This window comes from Sapajus apella, unplaced genomic scaffold (genome assembly GCF_009761245.1).
Source record: "Sapajus apella isolate SASKATOON/1434 unplaced genomic scaffold, GSC_monkey_1.0 scaffold85, whole genome shotgun sequence".
Classification (NCBI taxonomy): Eukaryota; Metazoa; Chordata; class Mammalia; order Primates; family Cebidae; genus Sapajus; species Sapajus apella.
Genome location: NW_022437025.1, coordinates 3,312,584 through 3,340,484, shown reverse-complemented (window position 1 = coordinate 3,340,484; position 27,901 = coordinate 3,312,584). Strand labels below are relative to the sequence as shown.

General features: G+C 58.9%; 1 protein-coding gene across 5 annotated transcripts in view; it reads right to left on the bottom strand.

Moving 5' to 3' along the window:
- Nucleotides 1-18,509, bottom strand: part of DOK7 (docking protein 7) — a 39,565-nt gene extending 21,056 nt beyond the window's left edge. For 3 of the 5 annotated variants that reach the window (XR_004261553.1, XM_032254038.1, XM_032254035.1), the window contains exons 1-4: nucleotides 18,357-18,509; nucleotides 18,236-18,281; nucleotides 7,893-8,123; nucleotides 5,355-5,555 (exon numbers count right to left, since the gene is read on the bottom strand). Coding sequence is in view for 4 of the 5 variants with exons in the window: in XM_032254038.1 (XP_032109929.1) it covers nucleotides 5,355-5,555; nucleotides 7,893-8,123; nucleotides 18,236-18,281; nucleotides 18,357-18,410 (532 nt within the window). In the remaining variant the exon portion in view is untranslated. The remainder of the gene's footprint in view (nucleotides 1-5,354; nucleotides 5,556-7,892; nucleotides 8,124-18,235; nucleotides 18,282-18,356) is intronic. The other 2 variants (XM_032254037.1, XM_032254036.1) reach the window with 2 other exon arrangements.
- Between the last annotated feature and the right edge of the window lie 9,392 nt (nucleotides 18,510-27,901).

Genomic DNA, 27,901 nt, shown 5'->3' with positions numbered 1-27,901 from the left:
CTCCTGCCCCTGGACACCACCTTGCTGCTGGCCCTGCCAAGAGAGGGGGCAGAAGGCCTGGCCTCTGGTGCCACGAGGGAGGAAGGGGGCAGCATCTGGGACCCCCTCCCTCGGACCCCAAGTTCAGCCTCGGGCAGTGCATAGTGCAGGAGCAGCCATGGTTGGGCCACGTCACGGCCACGGAGCACTGGCCTCAGGAACAGCAGGGCAGGCAGATGGTTTCATGCCTCAGTTTCCTCCCCTGTAAAATGGGGATGGCAGGACACCTCTTGGCAGGGGCCAGGGCAATGCACTAAGACAGCTGAGCGCTGAGACCCATGAGGGATCCCCGAAAGGCCGGCTCCCAGGAGCTGCCACGGCCAGCCTGGGCCCCCACCAAGTGGGCCACAGAGGAACTCGGCGCAGTGGAAACTTCCAGGCAGGGGAAAGAAATAAACGACAGACCTCTCGGAAATGTGATAGGTGGCCCTAGACCCAGAGGAGACTTGAGTCAGCAGAGCGGATTAAACATAGGCTCCACTCGTGGAGACTGGCAGGGTCAGGACCCCAGTTCCTGGATGCCCCTCCCCTCACCACCAAGGCAGGGCCTTTGTGCCGGACGCTGCCGCCTGGACGCTGGCCACAGCCACCCCACCCCCAGGGGCACGGCTCTAGAAGGCACTCCTCCTGGGCCGCCCCCTTCTCCCCTGTCAATCACCTCCTGATTAGCATTCCTGGAACCCACAGGGCGACCCCCCACCCACCAACCAGGCAGCTGCTGCCTGGGTCAGCCTCACGCTCTGCCATCTGGACCACAACCAGAACCTTCTCTGGCCCGTATCAGCCTATTCCTCCACGCCAAACTGCACCATGGGGCTGATATTAGCTATGAAACACTCCCCTGCTCAAACACCTTCAATGGCTCCCTGCTACTTCGAGACAGTGGCGGTCCAATTAGCCAACCTTTGCAACCCAGCCCTGACTCCTCTTCCTCCTGCACCCTCACGCCTCCCATCCCCACCTAACAGGGCTCCCACACGTGCCTTTCGGGCACCCATTCGTGCTCAAAGATGTCTTCTGGCAGCTGCACTAACTCCTATGCACCCTGCAGAAACCGCATGAGGCTCACTTCTCTAGAGAGCTTCCCTCAATGCTCCAGCATGGGGTCTGCATCCCTCCTGGTTCCCCCACACCCTCCAAGGACTGAAAATGCCTCATTCCGACTCATGCGGGCTCTGAGGCCTGGCCGTCTGATCCCTGGGCCCGGCGCTCGGCCAGGAGAACCCACGGAAGGCGCTCCCTGCTGTCCCAGCTCAGGGACCCGCCCCGGGGCTGGCGCTGGCACTGGCACTGTCCAGGATGCAGTGGCCAACGGCGGCTGGCAGGGGGCGCTCCAGAGCTGGGAGACGCAGCCAGAGCCTCCCGACGGTGGTTTTCATTCTTTACGTATTATTATTAATATTATTAATATTATTATTATTATTATTATTTTTGAGATGGAGCCTGGCTCCGTGGCCCTGGCTGGAGTGCAATGACGGGATCTCGGCTCACTGCCACCTCTGACTCCCAGGTTCCAGCGATTCTCCCACCTCGGCTTCTGGAGTTGCTGGGATTACAGGCACCTGCCACCACACCAGGCTAATTTTTGTGTTTTTAGCAGAGACGGGATTTCACCATGTTAGCCAGGCTGATCTTGAACTCCTGACCTCAGGTGACCTGCCCGCCTCGGCCTCCCTAAGTGCTGTGATTACAGGCATGAGCCACCACACCCAGACACATCCTTTACTCATTTTTAAAAGTCAAAATGGTTTTAAAACGCTCCCTGTGGTCCCCAGAGGCTGGATGAAGAAGCAGATGTGGTCCCTGGACTGGAAGCAGCTGGAGAGAACGGGTAAGGGGGAAAAGGGGCACCTCCAGAAGCTTCCATTCGCCCTCCAGGCCCAGCTCAAGCGTCCCCTGCCCTCCAAAGCCTTCCCTTCCCAGACTCCGCGTGGGCTCAGCCTCTCCGGGGCCCCGCCCTCTGTGCTGCAGGCTGAGCCTGTCAGGGTGAGTGCCCCCTCTCTCCTTCACTCGCCACCACGGACCATCAGTCCCTGCGGGGGGGGCCCAGTCACTCGTGTGTGAGGCTGGAGCCTACAGCCCTAAGCTGTCCACAGACCATCACCCACCACGTGCCAAGTGCACTTAGGCCAAGCTCCCATAGTCCACACCACAGGCCCATGACCAACAGAGACCTAGGGAATTGGGCCACACTGGGGACCAAGGTTAATGCCACCAAGCCACCTCCTGTCCCATTCTGAACAGGTGGCGGTCCACAAAGAGGACCCCCCCCACCCTCAGGGCCACGCCCAGCCAGGCCTGTCTCCACTCGACCCCCACCAGGGCACCGGGGATGTGCAGCCATGCCCAGCGTCTCAGGATGAGTGAAGTGTCGCCTTGGGCCAGGGTGGCCCTCTCTGCTGTCTGCAGAGCTGGCTGTGGTAGGGCCAACTGAGGCGGTTCTGGGGACTAGGGGCCAGGCTGGGGCCTGTCCCTGGGCAAGGAGGGAGTGTAAATTTCCTACACCCAGGACCTTCCAGGGCTTTCCCACGACTCTAGCCCTGCTGCAACCTCCAGACGGAAAGCAACGAGGCCCACAGACCCATTGGGATCCAGATTCTGGATCTTTCTCCATCCTGGTGGCCCCAGTTGTGGGCCAAAGGGTGGCCTAGAAAATGTGTTTCCATTCCATTCCATTCTGTGAACGGGGGTCTCTGCAATGGAACTGAGGCTCTCGGGATGAGGTCATCTTGGGTCATCCAGGTGGGCCCTAAGTCCAGGGACTGCAAGAGACGGAAGAGGAGGTACAGGCAGGTGCCAGCAGGCGCAGAGCCGAGCAGCGCAGCCGAGACCCGACACCACCGGGGCCACCAGTGGCTGGAGGGGAGGGAAGGACCCTACCCTGGGTCCTCCCCGAGAGCTTTTGGAAGAAGGCAACCCTGCAGACCCCAGCCTCCAGGCTGCAGAAGGAATCCACTCTGGACCCTCAGCCCTCTCCTGGGGGTCATCTGCTACAGAAGCCCCAGGAAGCTGATGCCGCTGCCCCTGGACCACCCGAGCTGCCGCTCCCTCCCGCAGGAGGCCCCAGGCTGCCCACACATGCCTCAGACGCCTGGTCCCTCCTGCCACACAGCCTGCGCTCAGGGCTGCGTCGAGAACTAAGATCCAGCTTAAACCAGCCAGGGTGGGGGCCATGCCTGTCTCCAGGAGGACGGGGCCCAGCAGGGCCGCCGGGGCAAGGGAGGGGTGGCTGGGTCAAGCCTTCCATCCTGGCCTCCAGAACCCACCTGCCCTGCGGGGTGTGTGGCCGTCGGTAACGAAATTCCCAGAGCCCTTCCTCTCTCAGCCCAGGGTCCCACAGGGGACGAGAACGTGCAGCACTGAGCTGCAGAGGCGGGTTCCACAGGGCTAGCCCCCGTTTTCGGGTTCTGTGGGGACAATCCAGTTTGTGGGTTTTTGGGGTAAGCCCCCGTTTTCGGGTTCTGCGGAGCCAGCCCGGTTTGTGGGTTTGCGGAGGGGGCTGCTCTAACAGCTTGCCCCGGAGAGGCAGCCGACGCCCTACGAGAGCCCACCCTGGCTTTCGGGCAGCCCAGGAAGACATCACAGCAGCCTCGCCCTGGGGAGAAGCACAGTGGCAAAGGGGCCACCCACAGTCTGGCAGACACGTGAACATCCAAGGCCTCCGTGGAAAAACATCCCGTAACTCCATTCCATTATGGCCCAGACAAAATAAACAGGTCTCCAAGGAAACGGGTCCTCCCGCCCTGCCCCAGCTGAGAGGGTGAGCGCGAGGTGCCACCCCAGCCAGCTACCTGCCCATGCCAAGGAGTTCCACAGACAGAGAGGAGGGTATGGGTCCCCATCCTGCAGGGACCCCCAAACCTAGCACACCACAGACGAGACAGGCTGCCCGTGCCAGGACTACGGACCGCAGCTCCTGCTTCCCACGCGACAGAGGACAGCCCCCTCAGGCTTCACTCCTGAAGCCTCCCTGCTGAACCTCCAGCCGGGGGGCCCGTCCAGCAGATGGGACCCCGAAAGGTGTCCTCACTGTCCTGGGAACCCCCCTCCGAACCAGCCCACAGCTGGTGTGGGCAGCGGCCCTGCCCGTCCACAGTGGCTCACAAACCCCGGAGCGGTCTAGGCCCTTTGGACTCTGGCTGTGGCCCCGCCAGCCCCAGGGGCCGAGCCTCCAGGCCAGCTCCACCCCAAGAGCCCCCTGCAGCTGGCTGCACACCGCCTGCCTCGGTGGAGCCTGAGCCTTGCTCCCTGCCCCCCTTCAGGGTCAGATGTCGCCTCCTCAAAGGCCCCGACAAGGCTGGCTCCTGCAGCAAGCCCCGCTGGATTTGTTCCCAGAGCCCAGCGCAGAAGGTGGCAGCACGCAGCTCCCGGGTGGGTTTGTGCCTGCTCCCCAGCTGGCCTTTGCAGGACGAGGGCGCAGGTGGCCAGCATGGCCGTGTCCTTGCCTGTGTTTGCTCTAGCCAGACACATCCCGGCGCCCCCAGAGCCCCAGCCACCGTGAGCCGCGTGCAGTCCCCCGGCCCTCTCAGCCCCACGCCAGGCCCCCAGGAGGCCCCTCTGCCCCCTCCAGCCCAGCAGATGAACAGCTGCCCCTCCAGAGAGAAGAGAGGAGGCGTCACGCCCTCCGAGGGAACCGCAGGTCCACAGGCCAGCCTGGCGTGTCTGCACCTAACACAGGAGAAAGCGGGCGGGGTCGCTGGAGCACCCCAGCTCCTGCAGCACCCTGGAGACAGCCGGGGGCTTTCTGCTCCCATTTCCCTCACTCCCCTGGCCATGGTGGGCTGGGGGAGCTGTCAGGCCGTCACACACACAAAGCATTCAGGCCATCCCCACCTATGGTCTGGCCACCTCACTGGGGACATGAGGGCAGCTCTGGGCCGCCCACAGGCCGGGTGGCTGGCAGGTCCACAAGGAATTCTTGGTCCAGGGACATGTCTCCGTGGGCGCTCATGTGGGAGCTCACACTCTGCGCTAAACGCATTTATTCTTTGTTTTTTGCTTTTCATGAGATCTGGCCATGAGCAGCCCTGAGGCTCTGTGACCCTGGGCTCCTCCCCGTCCCCCAGCCCTCTCCCTCCAGTGAGGAAGAGCGGAGGCAGCAGAGGCCCAGACTCAACGCTCCACACTGAGGTTCCTGGGGCAGAGGACCTCGGACACCGAGTGTGGGAAGACGCTGTCCCCCCGCTGGGGCGTTCCGAAAATGCCAGCAGGCCAGCCTGCACCTGGGGTCTGCCAGCCGGATGCCAGCAGCTCTCAGGGGAAGTGGGGAGTGCCCGAGCCGCCGCTGCCCAGTGGCCCCACGCGCCCGTACTTACAGTACCCACACCTGGTCCCGCCTTCAAAGATGAATCCATTTGGCACGGCCCCGTAGCGCCGGAGGTCAGACAGCTTCCACTGCCCCGTGACAGCCGGCGGGATGTCCCTGGCCAAGACGAGGACATCATTGCAGAGGTGCAGGGTGGCTGGGCCGCTCTCCAGCTTGGTGCCGGGAGCCACCGTCACATGGAACCTGTGCACTGTGGGCAGGCGGGGCGAGAGGGCATCACGGAGGAGGCAGCAGGGGCATCGGCCAGGCTGGAGGCAGGGGTGGGGGCCAGGGGCCAGGCCGGGGGGCAGGGCCCAGACCGGGGTAGGAAGGAGCAGGGGCCAAATGGGGGTAGGTGGGGGACCAGGGTCGGGCAGGGGCAGCCGCCCAGGGGTCAGCCGGTAGCCAGCGACAGCAGGATGAGCAAATGGCACTGTCCTGGGGGCTGCACTGGCCTCCTCCCCCTCCCATCCTCCCAGGAGCTGTCTTTGCTTAGGGGCAAGCAAGTCCCAGAGGGGCCTGCAGAAGGACCTGACCCTGGACCTCCACCCAAACCAGCCTGCGAGGTGCGGGTGAGGGCAGGGCTGGTGAGTGCCCTGGCTGGGTTCCCGCTCATGGCACCTTCTCCCCAGGAAGCCTCCCTCTGCGTGGGGCAGCTGCATGGCCCCGTCACAGAAGGGGAAACCGAGGCTCAGGGAGCCCCAGCCTCCAGCTAGGATGTGGAGAGTCTGGTCTGCACCACAACCCCAGCCTGGCCACGGGACCCTCAGGTCACTGCGGTCCTCTCTCCATCCAGGCGGCCGTTTGCCCGATCCCTGGACACCCCCATGGTCCTGCCCACTGCCTCTGCCCAGCCCCTGAAAGCCCCGGAGAGGACAGTGGTCCTGAGCGCCGTCCCCGCCTCACCTCTCTCCCAGGTCAGCATCCAGACAGACAGCAGCCTCCCCACCAGGGGCCCCACCGGCTCCATCTCAACCTCCAGAGCAAAAGGGACCCGGTTCCCATCCCAACCCCCCTCCTCTGCCTCCTCCGATGCAGCCATGGGCGCCTCCTTGTCAGGCCGTGTTCCATGAAGATTTAGCTGTGCCATGGCCCTGCCCCAGCAGAGGAAGGAAGCAGAGCCATGCTGCTCAGGCAGGCTGGACTGGAAGGAACTCCCAATGGGAGAACTTTCTGGAAAGGCACAGTTCTTCCCTCCTAATGTCTCCTTCCCCTGTACCCTCCTGCAGAGACCGCCGGCTGCACCTTCTCCCACTAACCCCCCCGCTTCTGTTCCCTCAGTGGGGCAGGGGGGACTGCTGCCCTGGGGCCGAGGCTGGGGGAGAGGCACTCACCTCCAAGGCCAGAGACCTCAGCCATCAAGGGCCCGGGTCTTTTAATCAATAGTTTACAAAGTAGAGTCATGCAGAGACCACACTGATCAAACAGCAAGCTTTTTTGTTTGTTTTTTTGAGACAGGGTCTCACCCTGTGGCTCAGGCTGGAGGGCAGCGGTGCAGCCTCAGGTCACTGCCACCTCCACCTCTCAGCTCTTTTTCACTTTTTTCTTTTGAGATGGTGTCTCGCTCTGTCACCCAGGCTGGAGTGTAATGACATCGTGATCTCGGCTCACTGCAACCTCCACCTTCCAGGTTCAAGCGATTCTCCCGCCTCAGCCTCCCAAGTAGCTGGGATTACAGGCCCCTGCCATCATGCCCAGCTAATTTTTGTATTTTTAGTAGAGACGGGGTTTCGCCACGTTGCCCAGGCTGGTCTCTATCTGCTGGACTCAGGTGATCCACCCACCTCAGCCTCCCAAAGTGCTAGGAAGGCAGCGGCGGTGCTGGGATTATGGAGTGGACACCTCCGTGTAGGGTCAGGACTCCACTTGGTTGACATTTTACTGTTTTGCTCACTACAGGTGTTTGGCATTGATTTTCGTCTCTCAGGAGATGCAGGGTTATGCTTGCTCTGCCACTGAGTGCCCAGGGGCCCAGCATCACCCACCTCTGCTCACAGCCCCAGGGCAGCTCAGCCCCAGAGGCCCCCACGCACCCATCTGAAGCCCTTGCAGGGCTGGGACTAAGGTTGCAGCTCTTCCAGGGCCAGCTCCCTCCAACAGCACTCCCTGCCCTGCTCCCTCCCTCCCCTCCAGCCCCTCCCCTGCTTCTGCTCTTGTATGGGGGAAGCTGGGGAGGGATGGCCCAGCCTGAGGCTCTCCTTCCTACCCAGGCTCTGGGCTCCACTGTCCCGTGTGGGAAGCAAAGGGCAGGGCTTTGGGAGGCCACACCCCTCCAGAGGCCACCAGCCTGGTTTACATGCTCCAGTGGTAACTAATGGTGAAGCCAGGGAGCTCTAAAGACACCACAGCCCAGCAGACTCCCCTCCCAAACCCTCGTGGGCACCCCCAGGCTAGAGCTCAGCCCACCCTAAGGCGTCCACGAATGTCCCATCTTCCTGCACCGGTCCCTGGAGCCACTTCCACTTCTGTGGCCCACGTTGGTGAGGGGCCCCAGGATAGAGCAGGGAGCCCCCCTTCCCCCGCCACCCGCCCCGGCCCCATCACTCACCCTCACCAAGCGCATAGCGGATCCGGGCATCCCACGCACACATGGCCTCGTGGCTGTCGAAGCCCAGCATGACGGCCTGGGACAGGCAGATGATGGCCAGCGTGTGGGCCAGGCCCTCGTAGGGCAGGCCGGGCTCCAGCCCGCAGATGTCCTCCAGCGTCAGGCTGCTTCGCTCCCTCAGGCCCTTGGCACGCTCCGACTTGTCCTTGTAGGCCAGCATCAGCAGGCAGTCTGCAGGGAGCACGGCGGTCAGGGATGCCAGCCAGCACCGCCGCCCTCGTCCTCAGCGTCCCCAGGGAGGCCGTGACAGTGCAGAGACCCAGGCTGGGGGCATGACCCTAAGCAAGCCGCTCAGTCATGCCCAGGCCTCATCTCCTGGCATACAAAACAGGGCGATGCCCTCCCCCAGCCATGCCCGGGCCTCATCTCCTGGCATACAAAATGGGGTGATCCCTTCCCCCCAGCCATGCCCAGGCTTTGTCTCCTGGTATACAAAATGGGATGATCCCCTCCCACTTCGAGACCCACAGGCCACCAGGGCAGAAATGGCCCCAGAACATTCGTGGCTGCACCCGGCCCCTGACGCTGGCTCCCATGACTGGGTTCTGGACACTCGCCAGCAGATTCGCCCTGCCTCAGGTCCTAGAGCCCCTGGGCCACACTGAGGGCTGTAGGAGCTGTGGCCAGAGGCTCGGGGTCCCAGTGTGGGACCTGCCCCATGGCTGTGGCCTCCTGCCCTGTCCCTGCCACCCTGCCAGCCACACCTGTACCAGCTCCCTGCTGCCTCTGGACCTACTGCCCCTCCTGGTTCCTTTAGCTCCAGCGTGTGGCTGAGCTTCAGCGCCAGAAGGTGGGGAGGTTGAGGGGCCTTGGGTCCCATGCCCATTCACCCGCCACTGCCCAGCACGGCAGGCCCTGGCGTCTTCCTCAGCTGCTGGGGACCTGCCTGCGTTCTGCCTCCTGGACCCTCCAGGGTCACTCGGGTCCCCGTCCCCACCCCCACGTTCTTATTTTCCAATGTCACTGTCACTGCAAGCAACCAGTGGGTACCATCCGCTCTGCCGGGTGCAGCTCAAACCCATCACAGCACAGCCCCCGTGTGGCCTTGGGAGAAGCACCTGGGCCTGGGACACAGCTGTGAACCGCAGGCGCTGCAGGGCTGCAGAGAGGATGGCGCAGGAAGACTCCCAGCCCTCCCGGCACGAGTCCAGGCTTGACGGCCAGGCCGCCTCCCACCTAGGCCCCGGCAGCCGGGTACCCGGCTTCAGTGAGGAGTAGGTTCTGGGGCTTCATGCAAACGCCCCAGATCCCTGTGCACACACAAGAGGGGCTGGGGGAGAATGTCCCCAAAAAGGATTGCAGAATGACGTGTCCATCTGATGCTCTGAAAAACTCAAGTGAGAACCAAAATCCCAAATGAACTTGACTCAGGCACTCATGTTTGCAGTGGTGTCCAGAGAAGAGCTCAGACAAGGGCTCAGCTTCCCTCCTGTGCCATGGCCACCCCCAGGCCACAGGGCGGCCGCCCGCAGAGCCGGGGGCCTGTGTGACCTCGGGGCCAGCGGTCAGCAAGCTCCCTCTGCAAGGGGCCAGAGGGCAGGCAGTGCAGCTTTTGGGGCCACATGGGCTCCGTGGCCACTACTTGCTGTCGCCACCCTGGCTGTGTGAAAGCAGCCTCAGACCTGTGAACACCCATGGTGCTCACAAAAGCCAGGCGCGGTGTGGGCTCGGGGCCGGGGAATTCATTTCCCGTCAGAGAATCTGTCTGCAGGGCCTGACACATTTACAGCTAGGAAAAAGCTGGGCATTCCCAATTCAAGAAAGAAGCCCCTCGCCCCGCACCCACAGGGCTCCGCCTGCCCAGCCGAGGCTTTCCAGACCATGTCCTGGTCCCCTCTGGAAATTTCGAGACAGGAAGCAAGACGCCTGGCCCAGAAAGGGAAGTCCGACACAGCAGCGTAGCCGGAGCTCGCCATAACAGCTCTGCGGCTGCTCCTCCACCTGATGGCACCCAGTCCCCGCCATGCCCCCGCCCGCAGCTCCTTTGTTCAACAAGCTACATTCCCAGTAATCCAGTCGGGACTGGGGTCACGGGCTTGCCTGTGAAGAGTCCGACATCACCTTTTTGGCTTTGCGGGGCTTAGTCTCCGTCTGATACTTAGCTGAAAGCAGCCGCAGATGACGTGTGCAGGAATGGCTGGGAGCCAGTGACACTGTATTTACAAAAACAGGTTCCAGCAGGATTTGGCCCAGAGACCACAGTGGGCGACTCCTGGCTGAGGGCTGAATTTGCCACGACAGCTTCTCACACTGCCTCATGCCAGCGACACAAGCCAGCCAGGCCCACCCAGGACATCTTGCAGGTGGCAGGACAAATGCTGACCCCACGCTCGACCCTCAGGCCTTTCTCTGATTCACAGACGTCCCCCCTCGACCTGTCTGATTTTTCTGGAGACACACCCTGCATCTTGAGAACGCCTGAGAATCCAGGAGCACTTACATGCAGGGGGCTGAGTGTGGCCCCCAGCCAGACGTGTCCACTCCCGACCCCAGAACCTGTATGTCCTTATTTGGGAACGGGGTCTCTGCACACATAATCAGGGTCAGGATCCTGGACTGGTGGGCCCTGAACCCAGCAGCAAGTGTCCATGTGAGAGACAGAACAGGAGGCACAGACACAGGGAAGACGGTCACCTGAATGGGATGCAGGCAGACACTGGAGCGCTGCGGCCACAGCTAAGGGACGCCTGTGGTCGGCAGGAGCTGGAGAGGCAGAAAGGAGCCTCTCTGGGAACCTCAGAGGGAGCATGGCCCTCCTCAGTGCTTAGCAAGGGGCACACACTGTCCCTTGCTGAGGAAGCGCCATCGGTCCCGCCCACCCACCTCCAGCTGCTGTGCACCCTATGCCTTGGAAGGCTTTTGCAGGACCTAGAGGGACCCGGGGGCTCTGGCAGGCAGCACAGGGCTGGGTGGAGGACACCGGATCATGATGGTGAAAGGAGACAGACGAGGAGGCGCCAGGAGAGACCAACCAAGGCATGGAGACCCATGGGGAGCAAGCAGGCACACACGCACCCTCATACATGCACACACACACACGCACATGCAGCCTCATACACATACACACAGGCACATGCACACTCATACGTGCACACACACAGGCACACACACACCCTCATACATGCACATACACACAGATACACACTCATACATGCCCATACACACAGGCACACACCCCCTCATACATGCACACACACAGGCACACACACATACATGCACACACACTCATAGACACACACACTTGTATATGCACACTCACAGGCACACATACATGCAACACAGACATACATGCACACACACAGGCACACATACATGCACACTCACACACGAAGACACATACATGCACACTCACACACAAAGACACATACATGCACACTCATACACACAGGCATGCACATATACATACACACAGGCACACATTCATACGTGCACACTCACATTCACAGACATGCACACTCAGGCACACATATATGCACACACAGACAGGCATACACACATGCACACTCAGGCACACATACATCCCCACACACACAGACATGCACACACTCATACACACATGCGCACAGGCACAGACTCATACATCCACACACACAGACATGCACACACCCATACACAGACATGCGCACACATGCACACACACAGGCACACATACATTCACACACTCAGACACGCACATATTCATATATACACACTCACAAAGGCACACATACATGCACACACATATACACAGACATGTACACACACTCATACATACACACTGACATGCACACACATACATGCACACACAGGCATACACTCACATGCACACTCAGGCACACACACGCACACTCACAGGCACATACACACAAACGCACACACTCAGACACACAGACATGCACACACACACATGCACAGTCAGGCACACATCCACACACACAGAGACATGCACACATACATGTACACATACACAGGCACTCATTCATGCACACTCACACAGGCATACACTCATATGCACACACATACATGCACACATACACACAGACATGCACACAGACATGCACACACACAGGCACACATACACGTGCACACACAGGCACACATACATCCACACTCACACACAGACATGCACAGAGACATGTATACACATACATGCACACTCACACAGGAACATACATCCATACTCTCACAGACATGCACACATACATGCACACACACACGGCCACACATGCATGCACACACAGGCACACACATTCATACAAGCACACAGGCACATACTCATACATGCACACTCACACGCACACACACACAGACATGCACACACATACATCCACACTCACAGACATGCACACACTCATACATGCACACACACAGGCACACACATATATCCACACTCAGACACGCACACACTCATACATGCACACACACAGGCACACACATGCATGCACACACACACATGCACATTCACACTGGCACACACTCACTCACAAGGCACATACATGCACACACAGGCACATGCTTACATGCACACTCACACAGGCACACACATGCACACACAGGCACACACATACTCACATGCACATACTCAGACACGCAATCATGCATGCACACACAGACATGCACACACATACAGGCACACACATACATGTGCACTCAGGCACACACACTTATACATGCACATACGCAGACACCCACAATCATGCATGCACACACAGACACGCACACACTCATACATGCACACTCAGGCACATGCACATTCACACACAGGCACACACTCATACACACACACACAAAGGCACACACAGAGGTACCCCATGCAGACACAGGTACTAACACTTGCACACAGAGGCACATGCATACATGCATTCAAGCTCACACAGACACATGCACTCACACACATGTGCACACACAGACACACTCCCACACACAGCCCCCGGCTCAGCCCACACCTGCTCTCTAGCAGCTCTTGCCCTACTTGGAGCAACAAGTAGGGCAGGCGGTTCCCAGAACTGGGGCATGGCCGTTTGCAGGGGATGCAGGTGTGGGGCAGATACATCAGGCAGGTGGCAGCCATGGCAGAGTCCTGCTGGCCCTTTCAGGGTGCCGAGAGACCCCGGCTGGGCCCCAGGAGCCCCCTCACTCTCTCTGGTTTCTTCCCAGCCTCACCTGGTCCTCCAAGGCCGTCTACTCAGCTCATTCGGCAAATGCCAACTGCACTTGAACTCTGTGAGCAGCTCAGGACTCAGGGAACAAAGCCCAGCCCTGATGGAGCTGACTCCAAGATCGGGAAATGGTCAGGCCCACAAAAGCCCCGAAAGCAGGCACACACACAGGCACACACACAGACACACACACAGGCACACACACAGGCACACACACAGACACACACACAGACACACACACAGGCACACACACAGACACACACACAGACACACACACAGACACACACACAGGCACACACAGACACACAGGCACACACACAGACACACACACAGACACACACAGGCACACACAGACACACAGACACACACAGGCACACACAGACACACAGACACACACAGGCACACACACAGACACACACACACAGGCACACACAGACACACACACAGGCACACACACAGGCACACACAGACACACACAGGCACACACATAGGCACACACACAGACACACACAGACACGCACAGACACACACACAGGCACACACACAGACACACACACACAGACACACACAGGCACACACACACAGGCACCCACAAGGCACACATACAAGCACACACACAGACACAGACACACACACAGACACACACACAGGCACACACATAGGCACACAGACACACACAGACACACACACAGACCAACGGGCAAGGAAAATGCTCCATAGACAACCAGAACAGGTGACCCAAGGACAGTGGACAGGGGACTCCCTGCACATAGGGGGCTCTCCCTGGAGGGAGCTGACCAACTCCTGAGTGAGAAAAGGACCTGACCCAGCAGCCCCACAGGGAACAGGATTGTGTTAGAGGGAAGAGCCAGTGCAAAAGCCCAGAGACAGGGCAGCGCGGACTCTTCAGAGACTGAAGGGCCAGGTCACACAAGAAGGAGGGGACAGTAGATCGAGGTATAGGCAGGTTGGGACCCATGGGCCTGGGGATCAGAAAAAAGAGCTTTGTTCCGAGGCCCCAGTGGCACTAAAGGGCTTGGAGCACAGGGGGCCTGGCCTGGCTTGGATGTCACAGCCCTCCTTGGCTGCTGTGTGATGGGATGCAGGGCAGCAGCAGAAGCCACAGTGGCTCCTGCATCTGTCCAGGAGGCTCCCTGCAGGCTGAGGCGGGGCTGCAGCAAAGGGAACCAGGAGGCTGGGGCAGCCACGGTGGTGACCTGGACGTAGAGCCTCCGGCCCCAGCAATGCATGATCACCTGCCACGCCCAGCCCCCCAGGCTAGAGGGGATGTCTGGAGGGCAGGTGTGGGGCGAGGACAATGAGAAATCCAGGATGAGCCCCGGGTATGGGTGGTGGAGGGATGCCTGGGGACCCTTCCGGGGTGGGGCTGGGGTCGGGGGTCTTTCCTGGACTCAGGAGGCTGAGAAGCCACCAGACGCCGGGCAGCGATGCACAGGCAGCTGAACGCAGGCGTCTGGAGAAGTAAAAATAACCGTGGAGTCATGAGCACACGGAAGGCCTCACAGCCAGGGGAGAGCCGGGGAGGGCGGCGGGGAGAGGGAGGAGGGGAGACACAGGGAAGACGGAGCGAGCAGGCCGGCAGGCGAGGTGGCCCAGGGAAGGGGGGGCGCCTGCGGGCAGGGGGCACAGTGGGGGGTCCACGCCCACACAGACCACGATGGGAGTCCACAGAAGCGGCTGTGGGACATCGTCCGTGGAGGTCACACTGACCTTGTGGCAGTGTCCTTAGCCAGGCAGGCAGCAGCAGCCTGAGGGGACCCTGCTGGGGGTGCAGCAGCCTGGAACCACCCCCGAAGCTGGGCAGGGGCGGGGGGGGGGCCACCGACCAGGCCGGCCTGCTGGTATCTCCTCGGCCAGGCCACAGCCAGGACACACGGGACCAGGGTCCAGTGCCTAGTCCTGGGAAGGAAGCACGTGAGGGCGCGTCTGTCCAGCACAGGTGTCGGGGCTGCGGTCTGTGCCCCCAGAGCACAGACATCAGCAGGGCAGCCCAGGGTGAGGCTCCGGATGCCAGGGCTGGGCCCTCATGCCCACCTCTCCATCGCCCTAACAAGACCCCTGTCAGTGGCTGAGGACACAGGCAGGGGCCGCTCAGGTCACCACGCCCACACGTGGAGCTGAGAGCCACACCAGGCTCTACCATTCCCCGTCCTGACTCAGGGCTGTGGGAAGCTCGCCCTTTTGATGTTTCCACGGGGAGAGGAGAACCAGGCCAGTGCCCACGCCGGGTCCTCAGCCCGGAGCTGGGATGTCAGCCCCAGTCCCTTAGGGAAGGAGGCAGAAGCACAGGAAATCCACCACCAGGAGGCCCGCTCAGGAAGGGCCGGCCCACTTTCCACCCCAGCCCCTCGTTAGCAGAGCTGCCCACTCGGAGGCAGCGCCCCAGCACAGCACCAGCCGTGGGGCAGCTTACTGGCTCACAGGCACCTGCCAGGCGGCGCCTGGCAGTGCGCTGTCTCCGTGACCATATGATGGGGTCCCTCCTGCAGGCCGGGCTCTGTCCCACCAAGCCGCCTTTGAGGTCAATGCAGACATGGGGGACCCCTGCCCTCCAGAAACTCAGCTTTCGAACCAAGAGCAGGGACGGGGGAGACTAAGCAGGCGCCAGCAGTCAGCGTGGGAGCAGGCGTGGAACTTCCGGCCAGCTGTGGGAGCAAGGCTCGGACTGGCAGGGAAGAGGGCTGTGCCCAGCAGTCCGTGTCGGGCCGGATCCCTTAGGTTTCGGCGCCTCGACTTCCCTGCCCATGACAACTCCAAGAGCCTGCCAGCTCCAGGACTCGGGCCTCTCCTGTGACTTATCTGAGCTGGATGAAGCCCCCAGGGGCAGCAGGTCCCTCCAAGTGTCTGGCGGATGAACACTCCCCCGGCCACCCCAGCCACTGCACCAGGGAGGAAGCAGAGAAGGGCTGGGCCAGGTGCCGGTGTGCGCATCCCCAGCAGCGAGCCCTCACCACGACTGGACAGACTGCCCTCGTCTCCGGGGCCCTGCCTGGAGCAGGGATGCAGACACGCCTTCCACATCAAGGACGAGGTGGAGATCTCGAGGAACTTCCCACTGCAGGGCACCCTACCGCCCCACCCCGAGGCCGGGCGCACTTTCATAAAAGGTGTTTCCTTTCATTCCTAACCACACTTTGCCACGAGAGAAAGACGTGCTCATGATGGAGAAAAGCGCACAGAGGAGCGGGTGCCGGTGGAAATGCTGCGCAGCTGGGCCCTTCCCGGAAGGAAGTCACCACTGCTAACCAAAAGAATCCTGCACTTCTTACGAGGAAGCAGACAGGCCCTTCCTCTCTCCCTCACATTGGGAGCACGGGGCTGTGCCGTCCGTCCAAGATTGGAGCTGCTCCCCCCACGCCGGGCCCATCCACGGGGGAGGTGGTCTCCAGCGCTGAGGGGAAGGCAGCCGGGTGAAGGCAAAGGGGGTGGCATCCAGGGAGGCTCATGAAGGGCCAGGGCGAAGAGCCTAGAGGAGGTGCCAGGCTGGCCTGGTCGGGGTGGGGAGGTGGGCGTGAGAACTCTGCCCTGTCCTGTCGACTCATCTCACTGACCTCCCGGCAACCCCACAGGGTGTCAGTTTCAGCCCAGCTGCTGGAGTGACCAACACAGAAATCAGGTGTCCAAAGCGATGGGTCCCAAGACAGGGAGCCAGTGGGTGCTGGGGACACCTGGCCGCAAGTCTGGGAATGGACATCCGCCCAGAGGGGACAGGGCACCTTCCACGACTCCATGTCACCCCCATGGTGGCCCACACCCAGCTCCAGACTCCCCAGGCTGTAGATCTCAACTGCGCAGGGGACAGGGTAACCGAGCTGACACTCGGGAGCCTCCATGTTCACCTGCAGACTCACAGTGTCCTGCCCGGGACCTGGGCAAACTCCCTTCCCTCCACACACACTCACCAGGCCCTGGGAGCGCATCCTTTTGAGGCTGGCCAGCCCTGCCTCCTGGGACACTCTGATCCAGAAAGAAAAGCCTCCAAGAGGGACAAAGACCTCTCCCTCTCTGTTACTCTTGGGGGCAGCTGTCCCAGGTGCATTCCTGGGCCGGGACCTCTCTGGAGGGTTTGCACCGGCCCCAGCCCAGCACCGCCCACCAAGCCTCACCCGCCCCCCCTCAGCCCCAGCCCAGCCACGGCTGACCAAAGGCTCTGGTCCACCCCAGCCTGGCGGCTCACTCTGCCCAGACCCCACCCCTTCCTATACCAGGTCCCCTGTAGCCCCAGGGGACAGACACCTTCCCAAGCTCTGATGGTGCCCCCACAGCTCCAGGCAAGAGGTCTGGGTACGGAGAGCTGAGTGAGAAGTGACCAGGGTGCCGCACAGTCTCTGCGAGGGGAGGCGGAGGCCAGGCAGGAAGCAGCTTCCCCAGAGCCTGCAGAGGGGACCCAGGAGGCCCCGCCCCACACCCTCCCTGGAAGCCACGCCACCCGTGCTGGAGGACGCCCTGGCAGCCCTGTGGCGTGCAGCCCCCCACGCCCGCAGGCCAGCATCCCACCCAGAACGGGGCCTGGCTGGCTCCGTGGCACCTGTCCCCTGGAGCAGCTGCAGGCCCGGCTCAGCCCTCCCTGCAGGCCCAGCGCTGCAGGCGCCAGGGTTGCCAAACCTGGGGGCTCCTCACTGGCCCTCCCCAAGCTGGGGTGCTGGCTCAAGGCGAGGACTGCAGGGAACCCCTGTCTCCTCCCGGAAGTCACCGTGCCCCTAGCCAGCCGCAGCCCAGCCTCTGCTCTGCCTGGGATGGACCCGGGGACCGCAGCCACCCATACAGCACCCCTGGAGGCTGGTTCCCGGACCCTGCTCCGAGCGTCCGCACAAGCACAGCTCAACCCTCAGGCACGTGGGGCTTCGCTTCTGGGGTGCCCCTTGCTGCTCTGCTGGGGAGCTCAGGGCGGGTCCCCTCCGCCTCCAGGGCTGCCAGGCAGCCCTCGGGCCTCAGTCTGCCCTTCTGGAAGGAGGGTTCTCTGGGGCCCCCACCTGCGCTCCCAGGGGTACCTGGTCTGGGTCCGCGCGGGGCTCTGGTTTCCCGGCGGGGTGACGGCAGCGGCTATTTCGGGCGCGCTGGCATCGCTGCCCCGGGTCGCTAGGCCCCCACGCCCCTCGTCCCCCACCCGCCCGCCCCGCTCACCTGCCACGGGCGACGGCTTGCGCAGCACCAGCCACCTACTCTTCCACTGCGGGGACAGGGGGGAGCGTGAGCCGCCGCCCGCGCCCGCGCCCCCACCCCCGCGCCCCCGACGCGCCCCGACCTTCTTGCCGTCCCGCAGCTTGACCTGGCCCTCCACCAGCGCCGCCTCGGTCATCTTCTGTCATGGTTCCGCGCCGCGCGCTCACCCCGGCGCCCCAGCCCAGGGTCACTTTCAAAATAGCTCCGGGGCCCTGGGCTGGGCCAGGAGGGCGGGCCCGCGGGCGGGGCGGCGACACCGGCGGCTCCAGGGCCGGCGCGGGCCGGGCGGGTGGGGCTTCTTCTCCTCGGATCGCGGGCGGCTCCCCCACCCCCACGGCCCCCTGGCCCCACTGTCCCGCTGGGGCCACCTGAGCCACCCGCCCTCTGCAGCAAACCACCATCTGGGCTCACTCAGACCAGCGCCTGGGCGGTGGGCCGGGGGGAGGGTGAGGCAGGGGCTCCTTTTTCAAAAAGCAAAGAAAGCGGCCCAGCAGAAATCGGCCTGCTCTGGGTAGTGCTCCCAAGGTTGAAGTTGGTCTTCAAGCAGTCAGGCTTCCCAGATGGGCATCTGCCCCCCCCACCACCCCAGGGGTCACCAGACACCCTGACAACAGACTGGCCACAGGCAGCCCAGGTCTAGGACACCCCACGTCCCCAGGATTCCCCCACACAGAGGTGACCCCTCCCCAGGCAGGCAGTAGGGGTGGGGTGCTCCGGCAGCCTCTGTCTCTTCCTCCATTCCTGTCCCCACTGAAAGGCGAGACCTTTGGCCACAGGGACCCCAGTGCAGGTGGGCGGGTCCAGGACCCACTGTGCCACCTCGGCGCCCCAAGTCTCCACGTCTTCTGCCCCATATCCAGACAAGAGCGGGACCTGCTGAGGCCAGCCCGGCTCTGACAGGCAGAGGAGCTGCCCGCTTTGTAAAGGACCCTCTGCAGCCCTCCCAGCCCCGGGGTCTCTGCATTTCTGGACTCCCCTCCTTGACACTGTGGCTCCAGTCCAGATGTCCGGAAGCTCTGGCCTGGGCATTGGATGCCACACTCAAGTTCTTCTGGGGAGAGACCATGTGCTTTGGGGGACCTGGCAGGTCCTCGCCTTGGGTGTCAGCCCCATCTGAGGGGCGGTCTCCAACACCCTGGGGTCGGGGACACCCAGCAGATACAGGAACAGCATCGGGAGGGGTGATGGCACCCCAGAAAATGAGCTCCTGGACTAGCAGGGCAAGTCCACATGCCCTGCCCCAGACCCCATCCTCACAGGGCTGCTGGTTCTGGAGGGAGAAGACAGAGAAGGTAGACAGTGTCCCGTTAGGGAGCACCCATCTTCCTTCCTTTCATCCCATCCAGACCCGAGGCTGGGTTCCGTCTGCCTCGTACTGAGGAGGAGACGGAATCAGGGCAGCGTGAGGCCTCACAGCCAGCACTGTGCCACATTGGCTGACCTCAGAGGCGGCAGGAGCCCTGGGCACCCCTCGCCACTGCCCCTGTGATCCTAGAGGCAGGTCTCAGGTGGGCCACAGGGTTTGGCTTTGATGCTGTGGAGATGTCCTGCCCGGGCCTCATGCAAGGCTGGGGACACCAGGCCCAGAAAGCAGCTCTTTGCACCCCAACCCACCCCCACAGTCACCTGTGTGGCCCCCAGCCGCCTTCCGCAGAACAGTTGCTGAGCCACAGATCCCCATTCATGCTCCCCACACATCCCAGGCCCCCGAGGGGCTGGCCAGGACAGCCGGCGCGGAGGCGGGGGCGGTTGAGGCTATAGCCACAGACACATCCGCTGCCCTGGGCGCCTGGCACTTGTTCATCCCTGCAGGGAGGGGCAGGGCCCCGCTGCATTCCCGAGTGCTGGCCCCGGCCCAGGCTCCTGCCACGCCTGGCAGCTGCACCTGCTCCCACACGGCCTGGAGAACGCAGGACGCGAGAGGGCAGACAACCCCCTTCCCTGCTCCACGCCGCCCCAGGGCTGCCAAAAGGTGGGGAAAGCTTCCTGCAGGAGGAGAAGGTAGCCTGGCTGCCACTCCCAGGCTGGCCAAGAGCTCTGTGACCCTGGGCAAGCTCCTGCCCCGCTCTGTGCCTCAGACAGTTTCCCCAGAAGTCATAGCCAGGGTTACTGGTTGCAAATGGACAAACAGGCTGGCCGCTGAGCAGGAACAGGTTGATTAGAAGCACGTCAGGCCTCCCAGAACCAAGGGAGAGCTGGCGGGCAGAGAAAGCAGAGTCACATCCTGAGTCAGGAGGACACTGCAGCCCGGCCCCCCAGCACAGCTGGGCTCCATGCTAGGGGCAGGGCCACCACCTTCAAAGGAGGCCACCGTCTCAGGTCACAGCTGCACCCCTGGCTGACCAGAGCCCCTCCTGTGGCTGCCACGCTGCCACTGGCCAGGGACACTGCCACCTCTGCCAGACCCCATGGTCACAGCGCATTGCCACACGCCAATGGCTCTGCGGACAAGGGACCTGCCCCTCACCAGCCACACCACCTTTGGCCACCATGGGATCTTACTGGTCTCAGCTTCCTCTTCTGCCCTGATATTGTGATGAGTCCCCGAATGAGATGATGTCCATGAGCATCTTTCAAAATGATCCTGGGTTTTCCAAGCAGAAAGGGATGTTGGGGACCAGGAGTGGGCTGCTATGTCTTACGTCTCCAAGTGGCCCAGTGTGCGGGAGAGAAACATGTCAGCTGACCATGGCAGTGCTGTACGCTGTGGTCACCACAGCTGTTCACACATCCACGTTTCTCAGTGCCACCCCTCCCCACACACACACACATATCAGGTAAGGCTGTATGAGTGAGTTCTGGCCAGTAGGGCATGGGTGAAAGGGGTGACCAACATTTCTGGCCAGCCCATAGGGTGCCTGACCTGGTTTGGCTGTGTCCCCACCCAAATCCCATCTTGAATTCTATCAGTACTAATAGCCCCCATAATCCCCACATGTTGTGGGAGGGATCCGGTGGGAGGTAAGGGAATCATGGGGGTGGGGTTTTCCTGTGCTGTTCTCATGACAGTGAATCAGTCTCATGAGATCTGATGGTTTCATGAAGGACAGCTCCCCTGCGCACGCGCTCTTGCCTGCTGCCATGTAAGACGTACTTTTTCTCCTCCTTCACCGCCGCCATTTCCCTTTGCCTTCAGCAAGCACCTCAGCAGTTGGTGGTTATTTTCCTGGTGGGGCCACCCAAACCTTCACTCCTGAGGGGTCTGGCTCATCTGCAGTCCTGCCTGGATTGGGCTGCCGTAGTTTCCCATTGCCTTAATCACAGGGCACAGTAATCCGAAGAGGCGCCCTAAGGGATCTCCTGTCTTCCATGCATACACTTCCCCACCTCCTTTGTGGGGTCGTAGACTGATTTCATCTTGATAGTCTGGGTCAATCACCCCGGCCAACACTGTAACCCCCTTCTTAGCCTGTAGACTTACAGGTAGGAGGAGCCCAAAGTGTCCAGGTGGCAATCTTCCAGCTTAATGGAATCATTGTGTCTCCTGGTGGCAGCGTTCCTCCCTCTGGAACTAAGACCGCTAGGCCAGCAGAACGTAATGTCGTGGGAACAGGAAGCACAAATGTTGCTAGTGGGCCCCTAGGGGTGATGGTGGGTGGTGCCACTTCCACTTCCACCCCTTGATTCCTGGACCCGTGAATCCTGGCCGTGGGAGAAACAGTAGCATATATTGGATGCTGATTCAGAACATACACGGTCTTCTGGAGAACTTTGCCCCAGCCCTGAAAAGTACTGTCACCTAGTTGTCATTGTAATTGTGACTTCCAAAGGCCATTTCACCATTCTATCCAGATGCTTCAGGATGGTGGCGAACATGGTAAGCGCAGTGCATTCCATGAATGTGAGCCCACTGCCGCACTTCTCTAGCTGTAAAATGAGCACCTTGGTCAGAGGCAGTGCTGTGTGGAACACCATGACGGTGGATGAGGCGTTCCGTGAGTTCACGGATGGTAGTCTTTGCAGAAGCACTGGGTGCAGGATAGGCAAACCCATAACCAGAGTAAGTGTCTAGTCCAGTGAGGACAAACCTCTGCCCTTTCCATGATGGAAGGGGTCCAGTATAATCAACCTGCCAGCAGGTCGCTGGCTGATCGCCCTGAGGAATGGTGCCATACTGAGGGCTCAGTGCTGGTCTCTGCTGCTGGCAAATTGGGCACTCAGCAGTGGCCGTAGCCAGGTCAGCCTTGGTGAGGGGAGGTCCATGTTGCTGAGCCCATGCGTAACCTCCATTCCTGCCATCATGGCCACTTTGTTTATGGGCCCATTGGGCGATGACAGGGGAGGCTGGGGAGAGAGGCTGAGTGGTGTCCACAGAACAGGTCATCCTACCCACTTGATTATTAAAATCCTCCTCTGCTGAGGTCACCCATTGGTGAGCACCCACATGGGATACAAACACCTTCACATTTTTTGACCACTCAGAGAGGTCCATCCGCACTCCTCTTCCCAGGATTTCTTTGTCACCAATTTTCCAATCATGCTTCTTCCAAGTCCCTGACCATCCAGCCAAATCATTGTCTACAGCCCATGAGTCAGTGTGTAATCGCACACCTGGCCATTTCTCCTCCACGCAAAGTGCACAGCCAGGTGCGCTGCTCCAAGTTCTGTCCACCGGGAAGATTTCCCCTCACCGCTGTCCCTCAGGGATGCCCTAGAGAGGGGCTGTGTGCTGCAGCTGTCCACTTTCGGGTGACGCCTGCGTGTTGTGCAGAACCATCTGTGAACCAGGCCCTAGTCTTCTCTTCCTCTGTCAACTGATCACAGGGAACTCCCCATGAGGCCATCGGTGCAGGCTGGGGGAGAGAAGGCAGGTGGCAGGAGTGGAGACCATGGGCATATGAGCCACCTCCTCATGTGACTTACTTGTGCCTTCAGGACCTGCTGGAGTCTGATCACGTATACTCCACTTCCAACTGATGACGGAACGCTGCTGTGCGCAACCCACTTTATGGCTGGATGGGTCAGAAGGCACTCAGTTCATGACAGGCGGTTCAGGTCGCATGGTGACTTGATGACCTAGAGTCAGACGTTCCGTTTCCACCAAAGCCCAGTAACAGGCCAAGAGAGCAGTTGTCTGCAGAAGACGGCTGGGCCTTGCTCCAAAACCCTAGAGGCCTCTGCTGTGATTCTCCTGTGGGGGCTACCAAAGGCTCCACACAGCATCCCTGTCTGCACTGACACCTTAGCACCATTGGATCTGCTGGGTCACATGGCCCAAGTGGCAGGGCAGCCTGCACAGCAGCCGGGGCCTGGTGCAGAGCCTTCTCCTGTGCTGGACCCCACTCAAAGCTGGCAGCCCTTCCAGTCACTCGATATATGTGCCAGAGTAACACACACAAATGAGGAACGTGTTGCCTCCAAAATCCGAACAGGCCCACTGGACGTTGTGTCTCTTCTTGATTGTAGCTGGGGCCAAATGCACAAGCTTCCTTCACCTTGGAAGGAATATGTTGACAGGCCCTACACCACTGGACCCCTAGAAATTTTACTGCGCTAGAAGGTCTCTGAATTTTAATCGGATTTATTTACCATCCTCTGGCACACCAATGTCTCACCAATAAGTCCAGTGTGTTTCCCATAGTGTCTTCAATGTACTAGACCAGTGTGATATCTTGTGGAAGAGAAAATCAATCAAGATTTCTCCGAACAAGATTCTGACACAAAGCCGGAGAGTTTATATACTGTCCCTGAGGTAGGACAGTAAATGTATATTGCTGGCCTTGCCAGCTTCTGGTGGGCCCTCTGGACATGAATGGAGAAAAAAGCATTTGCCAAGTCAATGGCTGCATACCAGGTACCAGGAGACGTGTTCATTTGCTCAACCAATGAAACCACATCTGGTACAGCAGGTGCAACTGGAGTCACCACTTGGTTAAGCTTACGATAATCCCCTGTCAATCCAAGATCCATCTGTCTTCTGCATAGGCCAAATAGGAGAGTTGAGTGGGGATGTGGTGGGAGTCACCACCCCTGCGTCTTTCAAGTCTCAGGGAGAGGATATTGCCACTGCTGGGGATGGGGAAGCTGTTTCTTCTGGCAGAAGAGTTTCATCAGTTTACAAGCTCCCTATCCCCAGCTTCGTCAGGGTCCTCCCACGTGTCCCCATTTCAGGTTGCAGGGGCCCGCCCTTTTCCAGTCAATGCTCTCCCTCACTCTGACAGTGGACACCTGTGAGGCTGTGCGTGCACCTTTCATTGAAGGCCAGCCACTTGCATGATAAGAGCTTGCGTCTATTTTCCCCCAATTTCAGCTCTTTCTCTACTGGAGATAAGACTCTCACTCAGGGCAGTCTTAGCAGATTTGAGGCTCAGGATCTGCTTCTGAAGCCAGGAGTCAGAGTCTCTGAGTTAATCATTTATTTTCACCACTTTGTCCTCTGAACTTAGGAGAAACCAGCAGCTTCATTATGCTCCTTGGTTCTCCACATGTGGTCAAAGTGTTATGTGTACAGTCACTAAACTCCTTGCCTCTCAAGAGCAGTGAATCAGGAGTGTCAAATACATTCATCTTGCACAACTCAACTAACGATTTCTCCAAAGGACCATCAGTGTTCTCCACACCATTAAAAGTAGAGTCCCTAGCACTTTGGGGTCTAATCATATTAAGCAGCCAACACCAGAAACCTGGAACCAATGAAAGAACTCCCTCCTTAATATTCTGTACCTCTAGAATAGAGGTGCCAACATCTGTGTTAGTCAGGGTTCCCTGGAGGGACAGAGCTAATGGAATAGATATGTGTATATAAAGGGGAATTTAGTATCAACTCACATGATCACAAGGTCCCACAATAGGCCATCTGCAAGCTGAGGAGCAAAGAGAGCCGGCCCAAATCCCAAAACTGAAGCACTTGGGAGTCCAGTGTGTGAGGGCAGGAGTGTCCAGCACGGGAGGATGGAGGCTGGGAGGCCAGGCCACTGTCTCTTCTCACAATTTTCTGCCTACTTATATTCCAGCCACGCTGGCAGCTGATGAGATGGTGCCCACCCAGATTGAGGGGGTCTGCCTCTCCCAGCCCACTGACTCAAATGCTAATCTCCTTGGCAACACCCACAGACACACCCGGGATCGATCCTTTGTACCCTTCCACCCAATCAAGCTGACACTCAGGATTAACCATCACAGTGGGCCTTCCTGAGAGCAGCTCTTCCCCTCCCGGCCCACTGACTCAAATGTCAGTCTCTTCTGGCAACACCCAGAAACACCCAGATACACCCAGAAACAATACTTTACATCCTTCAATCCCATCAAGGTGACACTTAGAATTAACCGTCACAACCAGGAACAACTTTATGTCAATAAATATAAAAAACTAGGCAGATACATTTATAAAAGCGTAACTTCCTGTAACTGGCTCAACCAGAAATAAAACTACTCTGGTGACTCTTAAGACATTGGATCCGTAGTTAAATACAGTCCTGTAAAGCAAACACCCAGATAATTTCACGGGTAAATTCCACCAGACTGTCAAAGGATAGATCCTTCCAACTAGGTCCAGAATTTTTCAGTGAATTTTGATAAAAGAAGGGATACTCTTGAACTTATTTTATGAGTCTGGATAGCCTTGATTACAGACATTCAGAAAATATAGGAAAGAATTATAGGCCAATCGCATAAACACACATGCAAAATCCTAAATAAAATATAAATTTTAAAAAGGCTTAAAAAACCAATAAAATATAAATCATATATAATATAAAATGTATACAAATATAAAATATATACACAAATTATATATTATTTACATGTGTATATATATGGTGTCTGTTTTCCCCAATTTCAGCTCTTTCTCTATAGGAGATAAGACTCTCAGGGCAGTCTTAGCAGATTTGAGGCTCAGTATCTGTATATATATTTTATATATATATAATATATATTATATACACAAATACATATATATTTTATATTTTATATATAAATTTTATTTTTTGTTTTTTGTTATATGTAAATTTTAAATATAAACTATATTTTATTTATTGGTTAAATAAATAAAATATAATTTTTATTGTTTAAATAAAATATACATTTTAAAAGGTTTGAAAAAACGGTAGAGCATGTATCGGTCAGGGTCCCAACAGGCGGGACCCATGGCGGGACAGTCCGAGGAGCGCTTTTATTTACGAAGCTGTGGACACTCACAGTGGGGAGCGTCGGGCTGGCAATGGCGGGAGTGGACCCCGGAGCATCTCGAGGGCAGCTCTGGCCTTCAGTCCCAGGACGCAGCCACCCTGAGGGTGTTTGTTTGCTATGGGCACCATCATAAACTACCACAGACTGGGTGCCTTAGACCGCAGACGTTTATCACCTCGAAGTTCTGGAAACCGAGTCCAAAGCCCAGGTGGCGCAGGCTTGGCTCCATGGGCGGCCAGGAAGGGGCATCTGCTCCTGGCCTCTGGTCCTGGTTTGTGGACGGCCGTCTTTTCCCCGGGCTCCTCCGGTCGCCTTCCCACTGTACCTGTCTGCGTCCTGTAAAAAGAAGCCATTCAAAACCAAAGCTGTTGCAACTGTAAATGACTTTGCATCTTCAAGGAACATGATTAGGGGACCTGAGTTGCGTATGACAGGCCGCCGTAACCTTCGTTCCTCTGATTATGATTAGCCTTTTCTTTACCTACTTTGTTTTGTAAAATGCTGTAAAAGACTATGGGACACCAGGGAAGACCCCTTCCCGCTTCCTGTTGATCTTCACTATAGATGCGCTCCCCCCGACTTCTCTTACACAGAGACTCACTGGCCTCCACTTTGTCTAAGACAGAACGTTTCCATATACCCTTTCAAGTTGGAAAAGGAAAAGAAAACGAGATGTGATTCATCAGACTGCTGTGACCCATAAGCCAGCCTTGTGTGGGAAACACTGTCGTCCTGTTCGGTTTCGTTATTCTCTGCCCAGATGAGCAGGACCTTAACGTTTTGTCTTTGTGGCACTGGCCCTTATCCTCTGGAGTCTGTGTCCCAAGTGGGTATTCTCAGCTTCGTGCCTGCATATACTCTTTTAAACTGGATTCTGATCCTTTTTTTATTTTTTGAGACAGAGTCTTGCCCTGCCACCAGGCTGGAGTGCAGTGGTGTGATCCCGGCTCACTGCAACCTCCGCCTCTCGGGTTGAAGCCATTCTCCTGCCTCGGCCTCCCGAGTAGCTGGGATTACAGGCGCGCGCCACCACACCAGGGTAATTTTCGTATTTTCAGTAGAGACAGGGTTTCGCCGTGTTGGCCAGAATGGTCTCGATCTCTTGACCTCGTGATCCACCCGCCTCGGCCTCCTGAAGTGCTGGGCGGCCTGGATTCTGCCCCTTTCGATGATTTCACGTGGACAGTCCAGATCGCCTCTTCTTCTTAGGACACCGGTGGTATTAAGTGTCTGCCCTAATGACCTCATTTGAACTTGATTGACTTTTTGAACAATCTGTCTCGAAATACACTCACATTCTGGGCTACTAGGGGTTAGGACTTCAACATATGAATTTATTTATTTATTTATTAAAACAGCATCCTGCCCTGTACCCAGGCTGGAGTGCAGTGGCGTGATCATGGCTTACTGCAACCCCCACCTCCTGGGCTCCGGTGATCCTTCCCCTTCAGCCTCCTGAGTAGCTGAGACTACAGGTGCGTGCCACCACGCTCAGCTAAT